The sequence below is a fragment of the Homalodisca vitripennis genome, chromosome 5 (assembly GCF_021130785.1).
Source record: "Homalodisca vitripennis isolate AUS2020 chromosome 5, UT_GWSS_2.1, whole genome shotgun sequence".
In the NCBI taxonomy this organism is placed as follows: Eukaryota; Metazoa; Arthropoda; class Insecta; order Hemiptera; family Cicadellidae; genus Homalodisca; species Homalodisca vitripennis.
Genome location: NC_060211.1, coordinates 171,526,862 through 171,543,319, shown reverse-complemented (window position 1 = coordinate 171,543,319; position 16,458 = coordinate 171,526,862). Strand labels below are relative to the sequence as shown.

The 16,458-nt window shown below is 35.9% G+C and overlaps 1 protein-coding gene across 1 annotated transcript in view; it reads left to right on the top strand.

The window, feature by feature from the left end:
• The first annotated feature begins 439 nt into the window (after positions 1 to 439).
• LOC124363166 (J domain-containing protein) overlaps positions 440 to 16,458 on the top strand; it is a 30,914-nt gene continuing 14,895 nt past the window's right edge. The window contains exon 1 of the mRNA XM_046818310.1: positions 440 to 679. Coding sequence (XP_046674266.1) covers positions 593 to 679 — 87 coding nt within the window. The 5' untranslated portion in view covers positions 440 to 592. The remainder of the gene's footprint in view (positions 680 to 16,458) is intronic.

Sequence of the window (16,458 nt, the reverse complement as noted above, 5' to 3'; positions counted from 1 at the left end):
GTGAGTGATACGTAACTGGAAACTGACCTTTGGACTCGATACCAATATCCGGCGGGCTGGACATTCCACCCCGTCTAGTTCCTTCTCGGCGATAAATATTGATTAATGCCCCGTCTGCTGTCTCTCACTAAATAAATTGCAGCCAGAACTGGGTTACATGTCGGAGCTGAGTTTACCAACGGAGGTGGCTGGGCTTAATTAATTAAATGGACGTAATTTCCCGCAATCACCTAAAAAGCGGGGCAATTTGTAGTTATTAAATGCTCCCCCCTTCCCCCGCAGACATGGTGGGGTTTATTTCTAAACAATACGTCACACAAAGTGTGTTTCACCCACTGAATATTCACGACGTAACAGTACACATCTTGAGATAAGATAAAAGCGATACACTGCTGATAAGAAGATGCAACATTGCAAGTGTAACGAGGAGCGCGATCGTTATTTAGTTGTGCAGCCGCCCGCCGCAGCGCTAGTGTCAGTGAAAGTCTCGGAGAGCAGACGACTGCTGGTTACGACACGGAACTGTGGAAGTTGTGCGGTGTTGTCGTAAATACCAGTGTGTAATACACCAGCTGTGGTAGTAAACGTAAACATGACCAGTGTCAGCGAGATCCTGGACTACAAGAAGAAGGACGAGGAGGACCTCTACGCGATCCTGGGGTGCGATGAGCAGGCCACAGTGAGTGACACCTGCCACTTCAATCATTTCCCGTCAATCCATTGGAATTTCGTTACCGTACATTCAAGTTACATTTTGCGTCGTACAATTCGATTGATTGATTTAAATATTTTGACGAGATCTTTTCTCACTATATCTTTCTAATACGTTGTGTTCCTTTTTTAAGAATTAACTCACTAAATATGAAGTTGATTGAAAAGTATGACTTGCGGCATATACTTTTGTTAACAATTTATTGATTAATCTCCTCGCTTTTGCCGGCAGGCTGTTTGCTAACTTTATGGAATATACCGGTCATAACACTGTTGCTACCTAATTTAAAACTATATAGCACGCTAAAAAATATTCTTGTCTTGTTCAAGCGACTTGTATTACTATTATAATAAGTAAAACACTAATGATTTAGATTTAAGTCTAGCGTTTTTATAGCTTTTATTGCCTATCGAAAAATTTTGTACCACACAAACAAGAACTAAATATTACTGAATGATTCTTTAAAAGGGTCGTTCGTTGTATTTTCCCTCCTGTTTTCTATCTTAGTATTTTTATATTAAATAGTGGTAAAATAGGCGCAACTTTAACGTATCATATTTTGTCATTTTGTACCGCCGACTTCTTTGAGCTACATGATTGATGATACTGACTGTAAATAGCTTAAGAATGTTTCCTTAATTATCCTTAATTATTAGTGATAACTCAGCCGTTCCTGGATGTTGAGTGTTAACGTTTCAGTGTACACTGCGGGTTCGAATCTCGATATGGGCACAGCATTTTTGCACGTTAACAAATAATAATTTGATATTACGTTTAATTATTTCCTTCAGTTACTAGGAAGCAGTATTTTCCTATCAGCTACACAAGATGGAACATGTTACCCCTTGCGGGCAGAAAGTGTACATGTAAGAATTCTTATTTTAATTACTAAGGTACGAGGAATAGAAAGTAAATGTGAATTAAGTCAACTTGTATAAAAATAAACGCGCGTTGAACAACAGTGTTGATTATGTACTAGTCTATAAGAAGATATTGCATTCAATTCTAAAATCTGTTGCCGCTTGAATCGTTGTAGTTGCGGGCTATCGCAAAAACCTGTTTTATTGATTAAACTCCAGCAATAATAAAAAGTAATCAGCATTTCAAATTTACCTAACAAAATTAGGTAATTATTTTAAGATTAATTGATTACAATGTATTCTCTGGAAAGTCAAAGACAACAAACGTAATGTTCTGACAGAACGTAACATCAGTCTTAACAACCACACCGACAAAGTAACTTGATCGCATGGTATTATGTCACTTTTTAAAATGTAATTAGTTTGTTTATATATTTGTTTATTATGCGATTTTCTCTCTTTGCCATCATGATTACCTATACGACCATTGCAAACATGTTTTATTTTCATCTCTTGGAAGCGTCCATCAGACATTCTAAAGTGCGCGTTTATTTGTAAATTGACTTCATGAAAATTAATGGGTGTTCTTCCTTTTTATGAAGTTAGCTGATGTGCAACAGTCTAAAAGTCAATCTTTACTTCAAAATTGATTAAAAAGAGAAAGAAAATGCGAGACAACACTTAAACTTCAGACTCAACAAAGTCAGTAATGTCAGATTCCATTAGAATGTCGCGAATCCTTGATCTACAAGGATCACCCATTCTAAGGTATTATATAATCAACTGTGTATTATAAAACTTTGCTCAATTCGAATGAAAAACCTCAGAACAAAGAACAAAATTATTTTTTACAAACAACAATGCTGCACATAGGTTGATAATAAAATCACATAGGAAAACCACACAATTGTCAACTAGAAACAGGATAAAACAAAATCAAAGACCATTAACATTCAAACAAATCAATGGCGTTCGACATAATGTGTATAATTTAAAGGTCTTTGACCGGTAATAATACTTTTAGCGGTAAAATACAAATCGACCTTACGGGATCGATCACGTTTACGCGTTCGACACTAAATGGGTCAGTAGACGCTTCCAGGAATTTGACGCCAAATTCTTCTTTGGACCAATAGGGATCTATGTACCAAGAAGCTTCTCGGATCCTTTGATCAAGAGTTATCGCTCGGAAGGACGGACAGCTATACGAATTTAAGAGTAGGATATAGTGAAACGACCTTTAGTTTCAACTCGAAAAACCAATTTTAACCCTTAAACACTTAATATGTCATTTTTTCGTAGAATTTTGGTTGATGTCTTATTTTAAATGTACAATTAATGCCCAGCCAAACGCTTTTACTTTTAAAGTATATACCTTTTGATAAAGTTTATTGAGATAGTTTTGCGAATCACAAATAAAATTTAAAATTTAGTTTGGATCTTAAAAAATTACGACCAAACATAAATTAATAGTAGCACTTGAGGTTTAAGCTTGTTATTATGGGGCTAAAATCAAAATGGTCACCAGTACAGTCGACTCTTTAGAACGCCCTTAGGGTTCTTAATAAATTTTCATTTCACATCTATGGAGCGTTGACTTGATAAGAGAGAAACCCAGTGTTGGTATAACTTACATTTAACTGCGAAGCCTTTCCCACATAACAGGGGCACTAAAGACGATCTTTTAACGACATCTCAAACTATCCCGAAATTAATTACGAAGGATAGCTCATCTCCGAAACGATTTCATGTATTTTCCCATTGGTATGAAATGAATGTCCATTTTAGTGAGTAGAGACCATAAAGTCTAGGACATTGCTGTTCCTTAGTGGCCATTTTTAAGGAAACTATAGTTTGGAATAACTGTGCAGAAGTCCAAGGTATTTATTTGGGAGTGCTGGTGGCCGAGCGGTCTAAGACGTCGGACTTTCAACCTGAGTTAGAGATAGCGCAGGTTCAAATCCTGTCTATGACCGAAGCACTTTTTATCAGTACCATCGACCTTGTACTGTATCGACTCTCCCCCTTATTCTGTTTGACAAGATCCTTGCACAGGCCAGTGGCCCATTGGGACGAGCAGAATAAGGCTTAAAAAGGGATCGGCCTCTCCCTTTAGTCAAAAAACAAAGTCAGTCATGCTATTTCTGTTATTATTATTGAGACATTTAACGTAACTGGAGACTAAGTATATCTTAGTACATAATTAAGAAGCCATAAATATCAATGTTGTTTTCGTGGCATATGGGCCATGTTCTTATGTTTGAACATCACTAGTTTCTAACCGTACAGTGGTGCAATTGGTGTTTGGTTCAGTTACAGTATACTATTTCAGCAAACAATTGTTTTTGAAATCAACTCAAAATCAATACTAAATACTAACCAAACGAACTAAATCACATCTCAATAATCAGAAACTAGTTGGTATTCTTTAAAAATTCCATCATCTTATCTTTAAAAGACGAAAGATATACAATACTTGTAATATGTTAGGGGAGGCCATTGCAAATGCTGGGACCAAAAGAGAAGCCTCTTCTACCAACATCTAGTCTCACTTTCGGGAAGTGAAGCCTTCCGTCTTGGCTAGTGCTTCGTAGAGAGACCTCCTTCCGATACAAGAGTTTCTTGCTGAGATACTGTGGTTCGCTAAACTTAAGAACCTTGTGGACCATGCAACACCACAGCAGCCTGCACACTGCCTCCACAGGAAGTAACTTGACAACATCTCAGAAAGGAGATATATGATTAACCCGTCTCAGGTTGAAAATGAACTTGATGGCTAAGTTCTACAGCTTTTGCCTTCTGCCAACGTCCTCTCTCGAAATGCTGTCCCCATAAGGAGGTAGACAGTACTACAAGACTGACAGGACTAACGTCTGCATAGACCGCAATTTCGCAGTCTTCGGCAGTAATATTCTGAAACTGAATCAGATCCTCCTAGAATCCCCTTCAATCTGCCGATCGCACGCTGGATAACGTGAGAAATGTGACTGGAAAAAGTGAGGCCACGATCCAACACGACACCAAGAGTCTTAACTTATTACATGGTCTACACATAGGGTTTTCGGTAGTAAATCCAAGGTATGCAAGAATCAAAAGGTCTTACTAAGTTTTACAGTCAGATCGTGGACTGGATGTTAGTGCCTCCTATAGTCTTACTAGCTACTATAAACATTGTCAGTATTAGCAATTACCATACTATTATCATTACTATTGTATACGTTATTAATGTGGTGTGATCGATTTTGGGATTGGAAAGTATTTGTTTATGTTGAATTCACATATCTTTAAGATCTCTTTCCTCAATACAGTGTAAGTGTGAAAAAAAAACAAATCTTAATATAAATATAATATAACATAAATACGTTCAATTTTTACAGTACGTATACGTGGCTTCAGGAAGTGACATATATTTTATTTGTTTATAACTTAAAGAGATTATATTTGTATTAGTAGCCCCGAAAAGTGTTTAATATAAAAAAGAAGAATGCAACTTTCAACACTTTTGAAGTGTTTATTTTTACGATGTACATTTCGGCTTCGAGGAATCCATTTTCAGGTACTATCACTAGCCGTTAAGGTAAATGAATGTAATAAACAAATAATTGAACCAAGATAGTTAAAATATATGTCAATTTAATACCTGAAGATGGATTCTTCAAATAAAAATGTACATCGTATAATTAAAAAATATAAAAAGTGTTAATAGGTGCATTCTTCTTACTTCATTATATTTGTTTTAATTAAATAGCATTTAAGAAAATAACATGTTGTTTAAATTATTTAATAATATTAATTTTTTTTACAAATAAATAAAGTGTCCGTCCCTGAAGCTATAATTGATGTAAAATTTAACATTTTTATTTCAGCCGTGTTTATTTGGGTCTGATTAAAAACCGCCTGAATTTACTACTTTAAATAACCCTTATTTATTTCACGTGGAGTGGTTTATAAAATGTGTTCCAATTTGTTCTGCATTAAAACAAGTTATCAGACCTATAAACTTTACATAAAACATGTTCCAAATCCAAAATTGATTACATCAGTTGTAATTATCTCACTAGCAGTTTTAAAAGTTTTTTTTAACTGTCAATATATGACTAGCTGTTATACGTTGTGAATTTTCAATATCTCACTAGCCGTTATACACGTTATGAATCGTCCATATACCACTAGCCGTTATACACGTTATGAATTTTCAATATCTCACTAGCTGTTATACACGTTGTGAATTGTCAATATCTCACTAGCTGTTATATACGTTGTGAATTTTCAATATCTCACTAGCTGTTATATACGTTGTGAATTTTCAATATCTCACTAGCCGTTATACACGTTGCGATTTGTCAATATCTCACGAGCCGTTATAGCCTACACGTTATGAATCGTCAGTATTTCACTAGCCGTTATACACGTTATGAATTTATTGTCAATATATCACTAGCTGTTATACACGTTGTGATTTGTCAATATCTCACAGCCGTTATACACGTTATGAATTTTCAATATATCACTAGCCGTTATACACGTTATGAATCGTCCATATATCACTCACCGTTATACACGTTGTGAATTGTCAACATCTCACTATCTGTTATATACGTTGTGAATTTTCAATATCTCACTAGCCGTTATACACGTTATGAATCGTCTGTATTTCACTAGCCGTTATACACGTTATGAATTTATTGTCAATATATCACTAGCTGTTATACACGTTGTGATTTGTCAATATCTCACAGCCGTTATACACGTTGTGAATCGTTAATATTTCACTAGCCGTTATACAAGTTGTGAATTGTCAATATACCACTAGCCGTTATACACGTTGTGATTTGTCAATATCTCACTAGCCGTTATGCACGTTGTGAATTGTCAATGTCTCACTAGCCGTTATACACGTTATGAATCGTCCATATATCACTCACCGTTATACACGTTGTGAATTGTCAATATCTCACTAGCTGTTATATACGTTGTGAATTTTCAATATCTCACTAGCCGTTATACACGTTGTGATTTGTCAATATCTCACTAGCCGTTATACACGTTATGAATCGTCTGTATTTCACTAGCCGTTATACACGTTATGAATTTATTGTCAATATATCACTAGCTGTTATACACGTTGTGATTTGTCAATATCTCACTAGCCTTTATACACGTTGTGAATCGTTAATATTTCACTAGCCGTTATACAAGTTGTGAATTTATTGTCAATATATCACTAGCTGTTATACACGTTGTGAATTGTCAATATCTCACTAGCCGTTATACACGTTGTGAATTGTCAATATCTCACTAGCCGTTATACACGTTATGAATTTATTGTCAATATATCACTAGCCGTTATACACGTTGTGATTTGTCAATATCTCACAGTCGTTATGCACGTTGTGAATTGTCAATGTCTCACTATCCGTTATACACGTTATGAATCGTCCATATATCACTAGCCGTTGTACACGTTGCGAATTGTCAATATCTCACTAGCCGTTATACACGTTATGAATTTTCAATATCTCACTAGCCGTTATACACGTTGTGATTTGTCAATATCTCACTAGCCGTTATACACGTTATGAATTTTCAATATACCACTAGCCGTTATACACGTTGTGATTTGTCAATATCTCACAGTCGTTATGCACGTTGTGAATTGTCAATGTCTCACTAGCCGTTATACACGTTATGAATCGTCCATATATCACTAGCCGTTGTACACGTTGCGAATTGTTAATATCTCACTAGCCGTTATACACGTTATGAATTTTCAATATATCACTAGCCGTTATACACGTTGTGATTTGTCAATATCTCACAGTCGTTATACACGTTGTGAATTGTCAATGTCTCACTAGCCGTTATACACGTTGTGAATTGTCAATATATCACTAGCCGTTGTACACGTTGCGAATTGTCAATATCTCACTAGCCGTTATACACTTATGAATTTTCAATATATCACTAGCCGTTATACACGTTGTGATTTGTCAATATCTCACAGTCGTTACGCACGTTGTGAATTGTCAATATCTCACTAGCTGTTATACACGTTGTGATTTGTCAATATCTCACAGTCGTTACGCACGTTGTGAATTGTCAATATCTCACTAGCCGTTATACACGTTGTGATTTGTCAATATATCACTAGCCGTTATACACGTTATGAATCGATCAGTATTTCACTAGCCGTTATACACTTTATGAATTTATTGTCAATATATCACTAGCTGTTATACACGTTGTGATTTGTCAATATCTCACAGCCGTTATGCACGTTGTGAATTGTCAATATCTCACTAGCCGTTATACACGTTATGAATTTTCAATATCTCACTAGCTGTTATATACGTTTGAATTGTCAGTATCTCACTAGCTGTTATATGCGTTGTGAATTGTCAATATCTCACTAGCTGTTATATAGGTTGTGAATTGTCAATATCTCACTAGCTGTTATATACGTTGTGAATTTTCAATATCTCATTAGCCGTTATACACGGTGTGAATTGTCAATATCTCACTAGCTGTTATATACGTTGTGAATTGTCAGTATCTCACTAGCTGTTATATGCGTTGTGAATTGTCAATATCTCACTAGCTGTTATATAGGTTGTGTATTGTCAATATCTCACTAGCTGTTATATACGTTGTGAATTGTCAATATCTCACTAGCCGTTGTATCTTCTGAGTAGATCTTGTAATTTTGAATGTCTCTAGAACTTATGACATATAGAATGCAAGGGATAAAATATTGAACTGAAGGAAACAAAAGGTATTTCTTATAACAGAAAGTAATCGTTGTAGGAAAGCGGATACGCTATAATAATTCTCCTAACTGTGCTCGTGGGATATTGCATTTCTAACGGGTCAGATGAAATTCGAAATACACATTGACTAGTGGCATAACGAGTTACTAATAGAATCAATTCAGTAAAATCTGTTGTAATTTTAGCAACAATTAACTACAGGTGTTAATTTAACGTACCAAATTTAGAATTTTACAGTTACGACTAGTATAGTAGAATTTACGTAGAAATTGAAAATAAAAAGGTAAAGTAAGGGATTTCTTATTCTACCAGTTGAAGTTAGGGCTAAGAAGACCTCTCTGACACAACCTGGAGATCAACGGCTTAAAGTTGACTTCCGAACCACCACCAATGGCCGGGCAGGCGGGCTGCTTGCAAGGACAGGATTGCTCAGCGGTCATCCATTCAAGCAGCATCCACGCTTGACGTTGCTTGATCCATTAAACGTTGCAAAGAGTTCGTTTTGAGCTTCTTCACCGTCAACATTTTTGGATCTCTTCAGACGGACGTTGACTCCAAATTCCAGGAGTCAAGTATGAGACAGCGTCACATTTCAGACGTTGCATTGAGCGGAATGTGAAATGGAGCTGAACTTAACACTTGTAGTTAACAATCCTCTCCACCAGAGCTACGTTATGTAAACACTGATTTCATAACTAATAGGTAAATTAACTCTCTTGCTACAATGCACAAAAAACTGTAACTATAATATGACCTTGAAGGCCTACATAAAATACAAACAATAAGCCGTTTGAAGCTCGTGTAACAAAGAGTTTTATCACAGTTTTAGTTTCTCCTTTTGTTTAGTCGTTTCGTTCATTACTGAACAATGGGCGTAGAATATTAAACTGTTATGGTTACTTGTAGTTATTCCGCTTCTTCAAATACGATAAATGTGGTCTCTGTGTTGCACAAAGAAATAAATTATAAAAACGGACAAGTGCGCAAAACATAGTGCCCAACCTGCCTTAAAGGTACAGAACTGAAAAAGAATGATCAAACACTTTTAATATACAGTGTGTTCCACGAAGAGGTTTAAACGTTTCATTTTATATTACTTGCCCATTTATGTACCGAAAATTTTGGAACTCTACACAATTACTAAAGTAGGTTTTAAAAATATTCTGCAAAAATTAAAGCTCCCTAACAATTGTAGAAACAAAATGGTGATTAATTGAAAATGTCAGTTTTAATGGGGTGCTATCTTACGACATTTCGGACAGTACAATGACTGGGAATAGGTATGAACGAACAGGTTTTAAATGAAAAAAAATCTTGCCTCATTTTATGGTTCCAGAAATGGATCAAGCAATCTTCCAACAAGATGGTGCTCTTCCTCATTTCCCAAATCCTGTCAAGCGATTACTAAATGACAACTTAATGGGCGTTGGATTGGTCGTGGAAGTGATTTTTTAGATTGGCCACCCCGATCCCTAGATTTAACTGTGTGTGATTTCTTTCTACGGGGTTACTTAAAGGAACAAGTTCATACTCGTAGCTTCAATAATGATGAGGAATTAAAACAATCAATTGAAGAGGAACTTCTCCGGATACCGCAGAATTCCTTTGTAAGAGCTTACGATTCATTTGTTAAGCGCTTTTATCAGTGTGTCGCTGTGGATGGATTACAGTTCGAATAATTGTGGACTGAAATTGTAGGTTTTTTAATAGGCTATGTTCTACTTTTCTTATTGAAATGCTTTTTTTCTCTAGAATATGATAATAAATAATTTTACAAACCCAATAATACTGTTTTTAAAGTATAGTTTTTCAAAATGTCACCATTTTGTTCCAACAATCGCTAGAGAGCTGAAGTTTTCACATAATATTTTTAAAACCTATTTAATGAATTGTGTAGAGTTTGAAAATGTTCGGTGCATAAATGGGCAAGTAATAAAAAAATCAAACGTTTAAACCTCTTCGTGGAACACCCGGTACTTAAAACTCAAATTGTAGCTATCGTGTTCGACAAATATATAAAGTTTCAAAGTACTAAGTATTTTCTTTTTACTTTACTAAAGGTAGTGTAGCCGATCCTTGCGTGATTGTGCTTGGATGATTTAGATGACTCTGCTAGACGAGTGCCTAGAAAGTAGGTCACCTATAGCGTGTCTTTTCTATGTTCGGTCTCAAATATATAATATTCTCTGGAGTAAAACTTCCTTCAAACGGTAGCAGACAAGGTCACCGTGTACCTACTACATAATAGTCTCTCGAAGAGGCATAAAACTAATGATTTTTTCGCAATACAGTCCGCCCTGATACCCTGAAACAGTGGGCGAGATAATGTGTTAAGGGTTTTTAGCTTTGCGTATAAAGTTTCAAATCTTACTTATATCTCGGTCATTGTCTATTAAATAGGTGGGATTTAAATACTTTGTAGGCTACAATAAGTTTTGTATGTAAACTTTGTTGTAAGCGATTAAATATATATATCTCGTGTATAATATTTGCTGCAAAATCTCAGATTTGGTTCTCAAGGTGTGTTGAAGCAAAATTGTGGAAACGTGGTTAATGATGAAGATAAAGTAGAACCTATTGCATAAGTTTTGTTTTATTAAATCTTTTTAACCGAATAGGTTTTTTAAATAAAAAAAGTCCTATGGGCCTATGGAAGATAGGAGCAAATACTTTCTCAAATTTAGGTTCTTTGCTCATCTAAAAATTACATAATAGTAAGTAGTATAAAACATACAGTCTGGGGGGTTGCCAGACGCCGTGCCTGCGCGGAAAATAACACGGCTAAAAATTATAACATATTGACTTTCAAAAATCCATAACGAGACCAATGCCGAGTCTTTTGAACCGTCCGGTCAGTAATAAAAGGTAAGCTGATTGTATAATATAACATTTCTATATGATTCTTAACTCTACGATTTCATACTTATAAACTAATACTTGTAACTAATAAAACTTGGTTTTAATCGGATTAAAAATTTCCGAGTTAAGGGTGTTAACTCGGAAATGTTAACTCTAACATTAAATGTTAATTCTAACATTTGTAGTTAAGTTGAAAAACTACTTAACCGGTCATTTTACGTTGTTTTCTGGTTGAAAAGCACCATAACCGATACCTTTATACGTTGTTTTCTGGTTTGAAAAGCACCATAACCGGTACCTTTTTCGTTGTTTTCTGGTTGAAAAGCACCATAACCGGTACCTTTTTCGTTGTTTTCTGGTTTGAAACGCACCATAACTGGTTCCTTTTTCTTTGTTTTCTGCGTTGCAAAACAACATGACCGGTAACTTTTTTCTTTGTTTTCTGGATGAAAAGCACCATGATCGGTTCATTTTTCGTTGTTTTCTGGTTTGAAAAGTACCATAACCGGTAACTTTTTCGTTGTTTTCTAGTTTGGAAAGCAACATAGCCGATACCTTATTCGTTGTTTTCTGGATGATAAGAAACATAACCGGTTCCTTTTCGTTGTTTTCTGGTTTAGAAAGCAACATAGCGGTACCTTTTTTGTTTGTTTGGTGGTTGAAAAGCACCATAACCGGTCCCTTTTTTTGTCGTTTTCTGGTTGAAAAGCAACATAAACGATACCTTTTTCTTTGTATCTGGTTTGGAAAGACATTTGGTTAAACAATAAATTTTAATGTACCTCCTGTAATTTTAGCTCTACTAGTTAATTTGTGATTGACTTTCAAACTCGAGTATCTATACTTTTTATCCTGGAATAGATACTTGCAGTCTGGAGGGTAGTATTACCAGAAATTTGATTTTTATTCAATATTATTTTTATAACCATATGAGTAGTAAATTATCCAAAACTGTCTAATTTATATCAAACGGCCTTGCGGAAAATATAGGACAATTATTAAAAATTGTGTGACGGAGGTACTTTGAAAGGAGATAAGAAATGCATCGTCCAAATGTTCATTTACTTCAGCATTAATGTATGATAATTAAAAATGTCGGAATATTAAGCCCCCAAAAGGCAAAATCTCAAATTACGGCGTAAATCTAGCGAGTCCGTGCGGTAAAAATCGAAACCCGGGTTCAAATCAGTTAACCCGTTCATTCTGAAGAATTGAACAAAAGATCACTTTCACGTAGTGGAGGATCTAAGTGGATTTTCGCATTTCCGCCCCAAATTGGAAAAGTTAGTCAAATTCTGGAATAATTGATGCACATAAGGTTGTAATTCTTAGCAGCTTATATAACTACTAAACTTCACAACATTTCAAAACTACTGTGTTAAATGCAATGGATAGACAGCCACATCATAGAGGCCTATAAAAAACGGCTGCGCTCTGTGGTCTTAAATATCCGCTCCATTTGTCAGTTAGTAAAAAGAAATCAATGAACGCTCATAAAAAACTGAATGAACTACAATTGCATTTACGCTCTTGAGATTAAAATATACTCTCTAAAATACGAGCTTTCGGTCCAACCTTAGTGAGAGTTCCTTTAGCCTTTAACAAGTCAGGTTTATGTGGCGTCCTTTGTAGGTTCCGGATATGTTGAAGAAAGAAGGGTAGGCGTGAAGGTGGGAATTTACATACAATACAACCTCATGGTAATTCAGGAGATCTCGGCATCCGGATATTTAAAAATATAAAGATATCTTATTTCAGAAGCCAAAATTAAGTATGAAAAGCCATCTAAAACTCAACATAAAGACCAAAAGTAAGGTGACGCTGGATTATTTTTTAGTGTTTTAATATGTTTTTGTTAAATACCTTAAACATAACTTTCTATAGACAGGTAAAATTGAAACTAACATTTTCCTCAACATGTTTGATTAATCAAACGCGAGTATTGTGTGTTTAGAGATGTTTCTAAGAAGTCAATTGAGATTATTCTCTTACGTAGAGAGTTATTCAACAAGGAATCCAATATTGAATATTTTGTTCAACTGTTGGACATATACCAAAAATAGAATCGCACCGAGTATAGATCCATGGGGGACACCATGCTTCATTCGATTCGATCTCTTTTAGATATATTTTGTCGTACACATAACGTAGCTATGGTTGGTAGGGTTGATGAAATGTGAGTACTGAGCTAAGCTCCATTTCACCTTTCGCTTAGTGCAGTGTCTGAAATCTCATTTGTGCATGTGTTGAAAAAATGAGAATACCTCTTCATCTAGACTACACTAGATAGCTGATAGGTAATCAGACTGAGCCTTTGTAGCCTAGGTGTGATTGTAGCCTTAAGTCGAAACGACGCAGACTTCATATGGTACGCCTTCGTTGCCGACTTTTTATGGATCCTTCGGACCAAGGACGTAGAGGGAGGGGTGCAAAGGGTCCAAACCTCCCCCAATTTTCAATTACTTAAATAAGTTTTAATTACTTTTTAGTAAACTATTATTATTATTTAAATAATTCAATATTACAGCTGAAAGATCGTTCTCAACTTAGATACGGGTCAAGAACTTCTTAAGGAACAAAATGGGGTCTTACTTTCTGTCCGCTTTGGGAAAATATCAGTTGTCTTGCCCACCTTGACGTTCTTGCTTCGGACAGACGTTGACTGCAGATTCCAGGAATCAATCTGTATCAGTGTCAGATTTCAGACAATGCACTGAGCGGAAGATGAAATAAAAACTCAACTCAATATTCACATATTTTGTTGCATTTGGACCGTGTGAAATCTGCCACTAAGGTATGATGACTAAATCCCCACTTTTGTGACAATTTTCTTGGTATTCTGGTGTCATAACAGCTTCCAAGAACCATGTCAACCTTGTCCATTTGCATCAAGTCCTGTTAATTGCTCGAGATAGCTTCTGAGGTGGTAAGAGAGCTGCAGAAAACCACGAAAGCAGAAGAAGGATGTTGCCCAGCACTATGGGAAAAATCTCAGTAGAGACCCTTTGAGGACGTAGTAGCCACCCTCTTATTACTTCACAAGGAAAGCAGTTCAGAGAGGGGTCAATGCACATAAGCTTGTGATTTGTTAATGGGTTAGATCACTCATCTTTCGTCCAAAAATAAAAACACATACTTTATGAATAAGACATGAATACACTGTATAGTGTATATACTAATGCTGGATAATCTGCACAGTGTTAATCAAATTGACCAATAATCAAAGCTGTGTTTAAGGGGAGGGGGACGAGAGATAAGATAAGACTAGCCTCTGCCCACTTACTGATAAACACTGCGCGTGGTAGACAAGTTCCGATCTGTTGGTAAACGTGCCGTGGTTGCAGGGGACAGTGTGTATAAACATTATTAATCGTACTTTGGAAATGGTCGCGTTATTTAGACGGCTGAGTGCACATAGTTTTGCACCGTGCCAGGCTATCAATAACGCTGAGACAGAAGATGAATGCACACAATTCAATAACACATTCGACAACCCGTTAGAATACGAGAGCCCACAAAATTGCGATGTGTCTACCTACTCACGTGTGTTCGCACAGGAGTATTTCCACACACTCAAACTGAAGCTACAACACAGACCACACTGCATTCCCATTAGCTGTGTAATGACACAAAGCTTTATTCTTTACTTACGGTTTGTGGAGGTGACAGGATTTTTGTCACCGTTCAGTGATACCAAAAATCAGTAACTGTATTTTTGAGATCATTCATCTGATATCTTCCTCAGGTGAATACTTGAGAGAGAGAGGGGGAGGGAGAGAGAGGGGGGGGGAGGGGGAGAGAGAGGGGGGGAGAGAGGTCTTTATTCACAACTACAATAAAGGGGTTAGGGTGGAGGGGGGGGGGGAGAGAGAGAGAGAGTCTTTATTCACAACTACAATAAAGGTTAAAATGAAAAATCATATCTAAGCGTTGCCACGCACAAATCAGTCACAATAAACGTGCTGTGTTTCAAATGATGCACAAAACTCTTAGACATGTACGTAACAAAAATAACACTAAATCTGAACTAAAAGTACAGACCACTACTAGCCTGATAGCAGGAACCAACCGCTCACAACTGGCCAGTTACCAATAGTGGGCCATAATGGCGATCATCACGGCAGAAGCAAGATGGCGTAAAATCAGGGAAGCGGTGTGGGCCTCTTCTTATGGTTGTAGATGGACTTCTTAAAACTATATTGAGACAACGCGTTGATATATTTGTGCATTCTGTTTGACTCTTTAATTTCGTTCTTCGGTATTGGCAGCTAAAGTGGCCTGATTTCAATTGAATTTGTTGTCATCACTATAAATCTAAGTGTGGCGTGAAGACCCCACTATATGCTGGAGGTCGTCACATAAGAAACCTGGATTGAAGAAAACCCTCCATGAAGAAAAATGGGAATCTCATGTATTATTATCCCATTGAAATTCATGTCATGATCTTAAACCCAACAATGATTTTTAAATTTACTGTTAAACCCTTTCTTTTATTTTATAGAGTGCTTTTATCTTTAAGTTTAATAGTCTTTGTCTCGCCTAAGTATTCCATATTACAACTACATTTGATACTCTTTTTTGGCATCCTTTGTGCCATTTTTGTTTTGTTTTTCCGACACTGTCTAAGAGTATTGTGTGTATTACACGGTTCTAATTTTGTACTTTCTTATCTACTCTTTTTGTTTTTTTCAGAAAATGCTAACACATAACAGATTGATATAAACGAAAATTTTCTCTATTCCCATGTACAGACTTACGAACGATTCTTCTGATTTGTTTGCACTTGTCTATTGGAGATATCCATTGCGTCTAACATCCGACTCAACTTTTTTTAAATTCCTCTTTTAATCATCTTAATTGGAAAAAATTATGTTTCCTTCTCAATTATTTCGTCACCGAAAACCAAATTTCAAAAAAGGAATTTGATGGATAAATGAGCCTTGATTGTATGAATTTGTTGTAAGTTTGAATGTGGTAGGGTTGTGGGGTGAATGTTCCAAATCTTAGTTTAAAAAATTACTATTTCCATGCATTGTTAATTGTAACGAGCAAATAAACGATTTAACTTGAATTGATTTCCTTGGGTCTTGTGCATATAAAGCGCAACACAAGAATCAACAATAAGGCTACATAAAGAATCAACTTGTGATTTCATTAATTTAATTTAATCTAACAATTAATGGTAATTTTTACCGAAATACTCCTAATTTTTTAAGTGAGTTAACCATCTGGATGAATGAAGAGATTAGAATGCAGATCT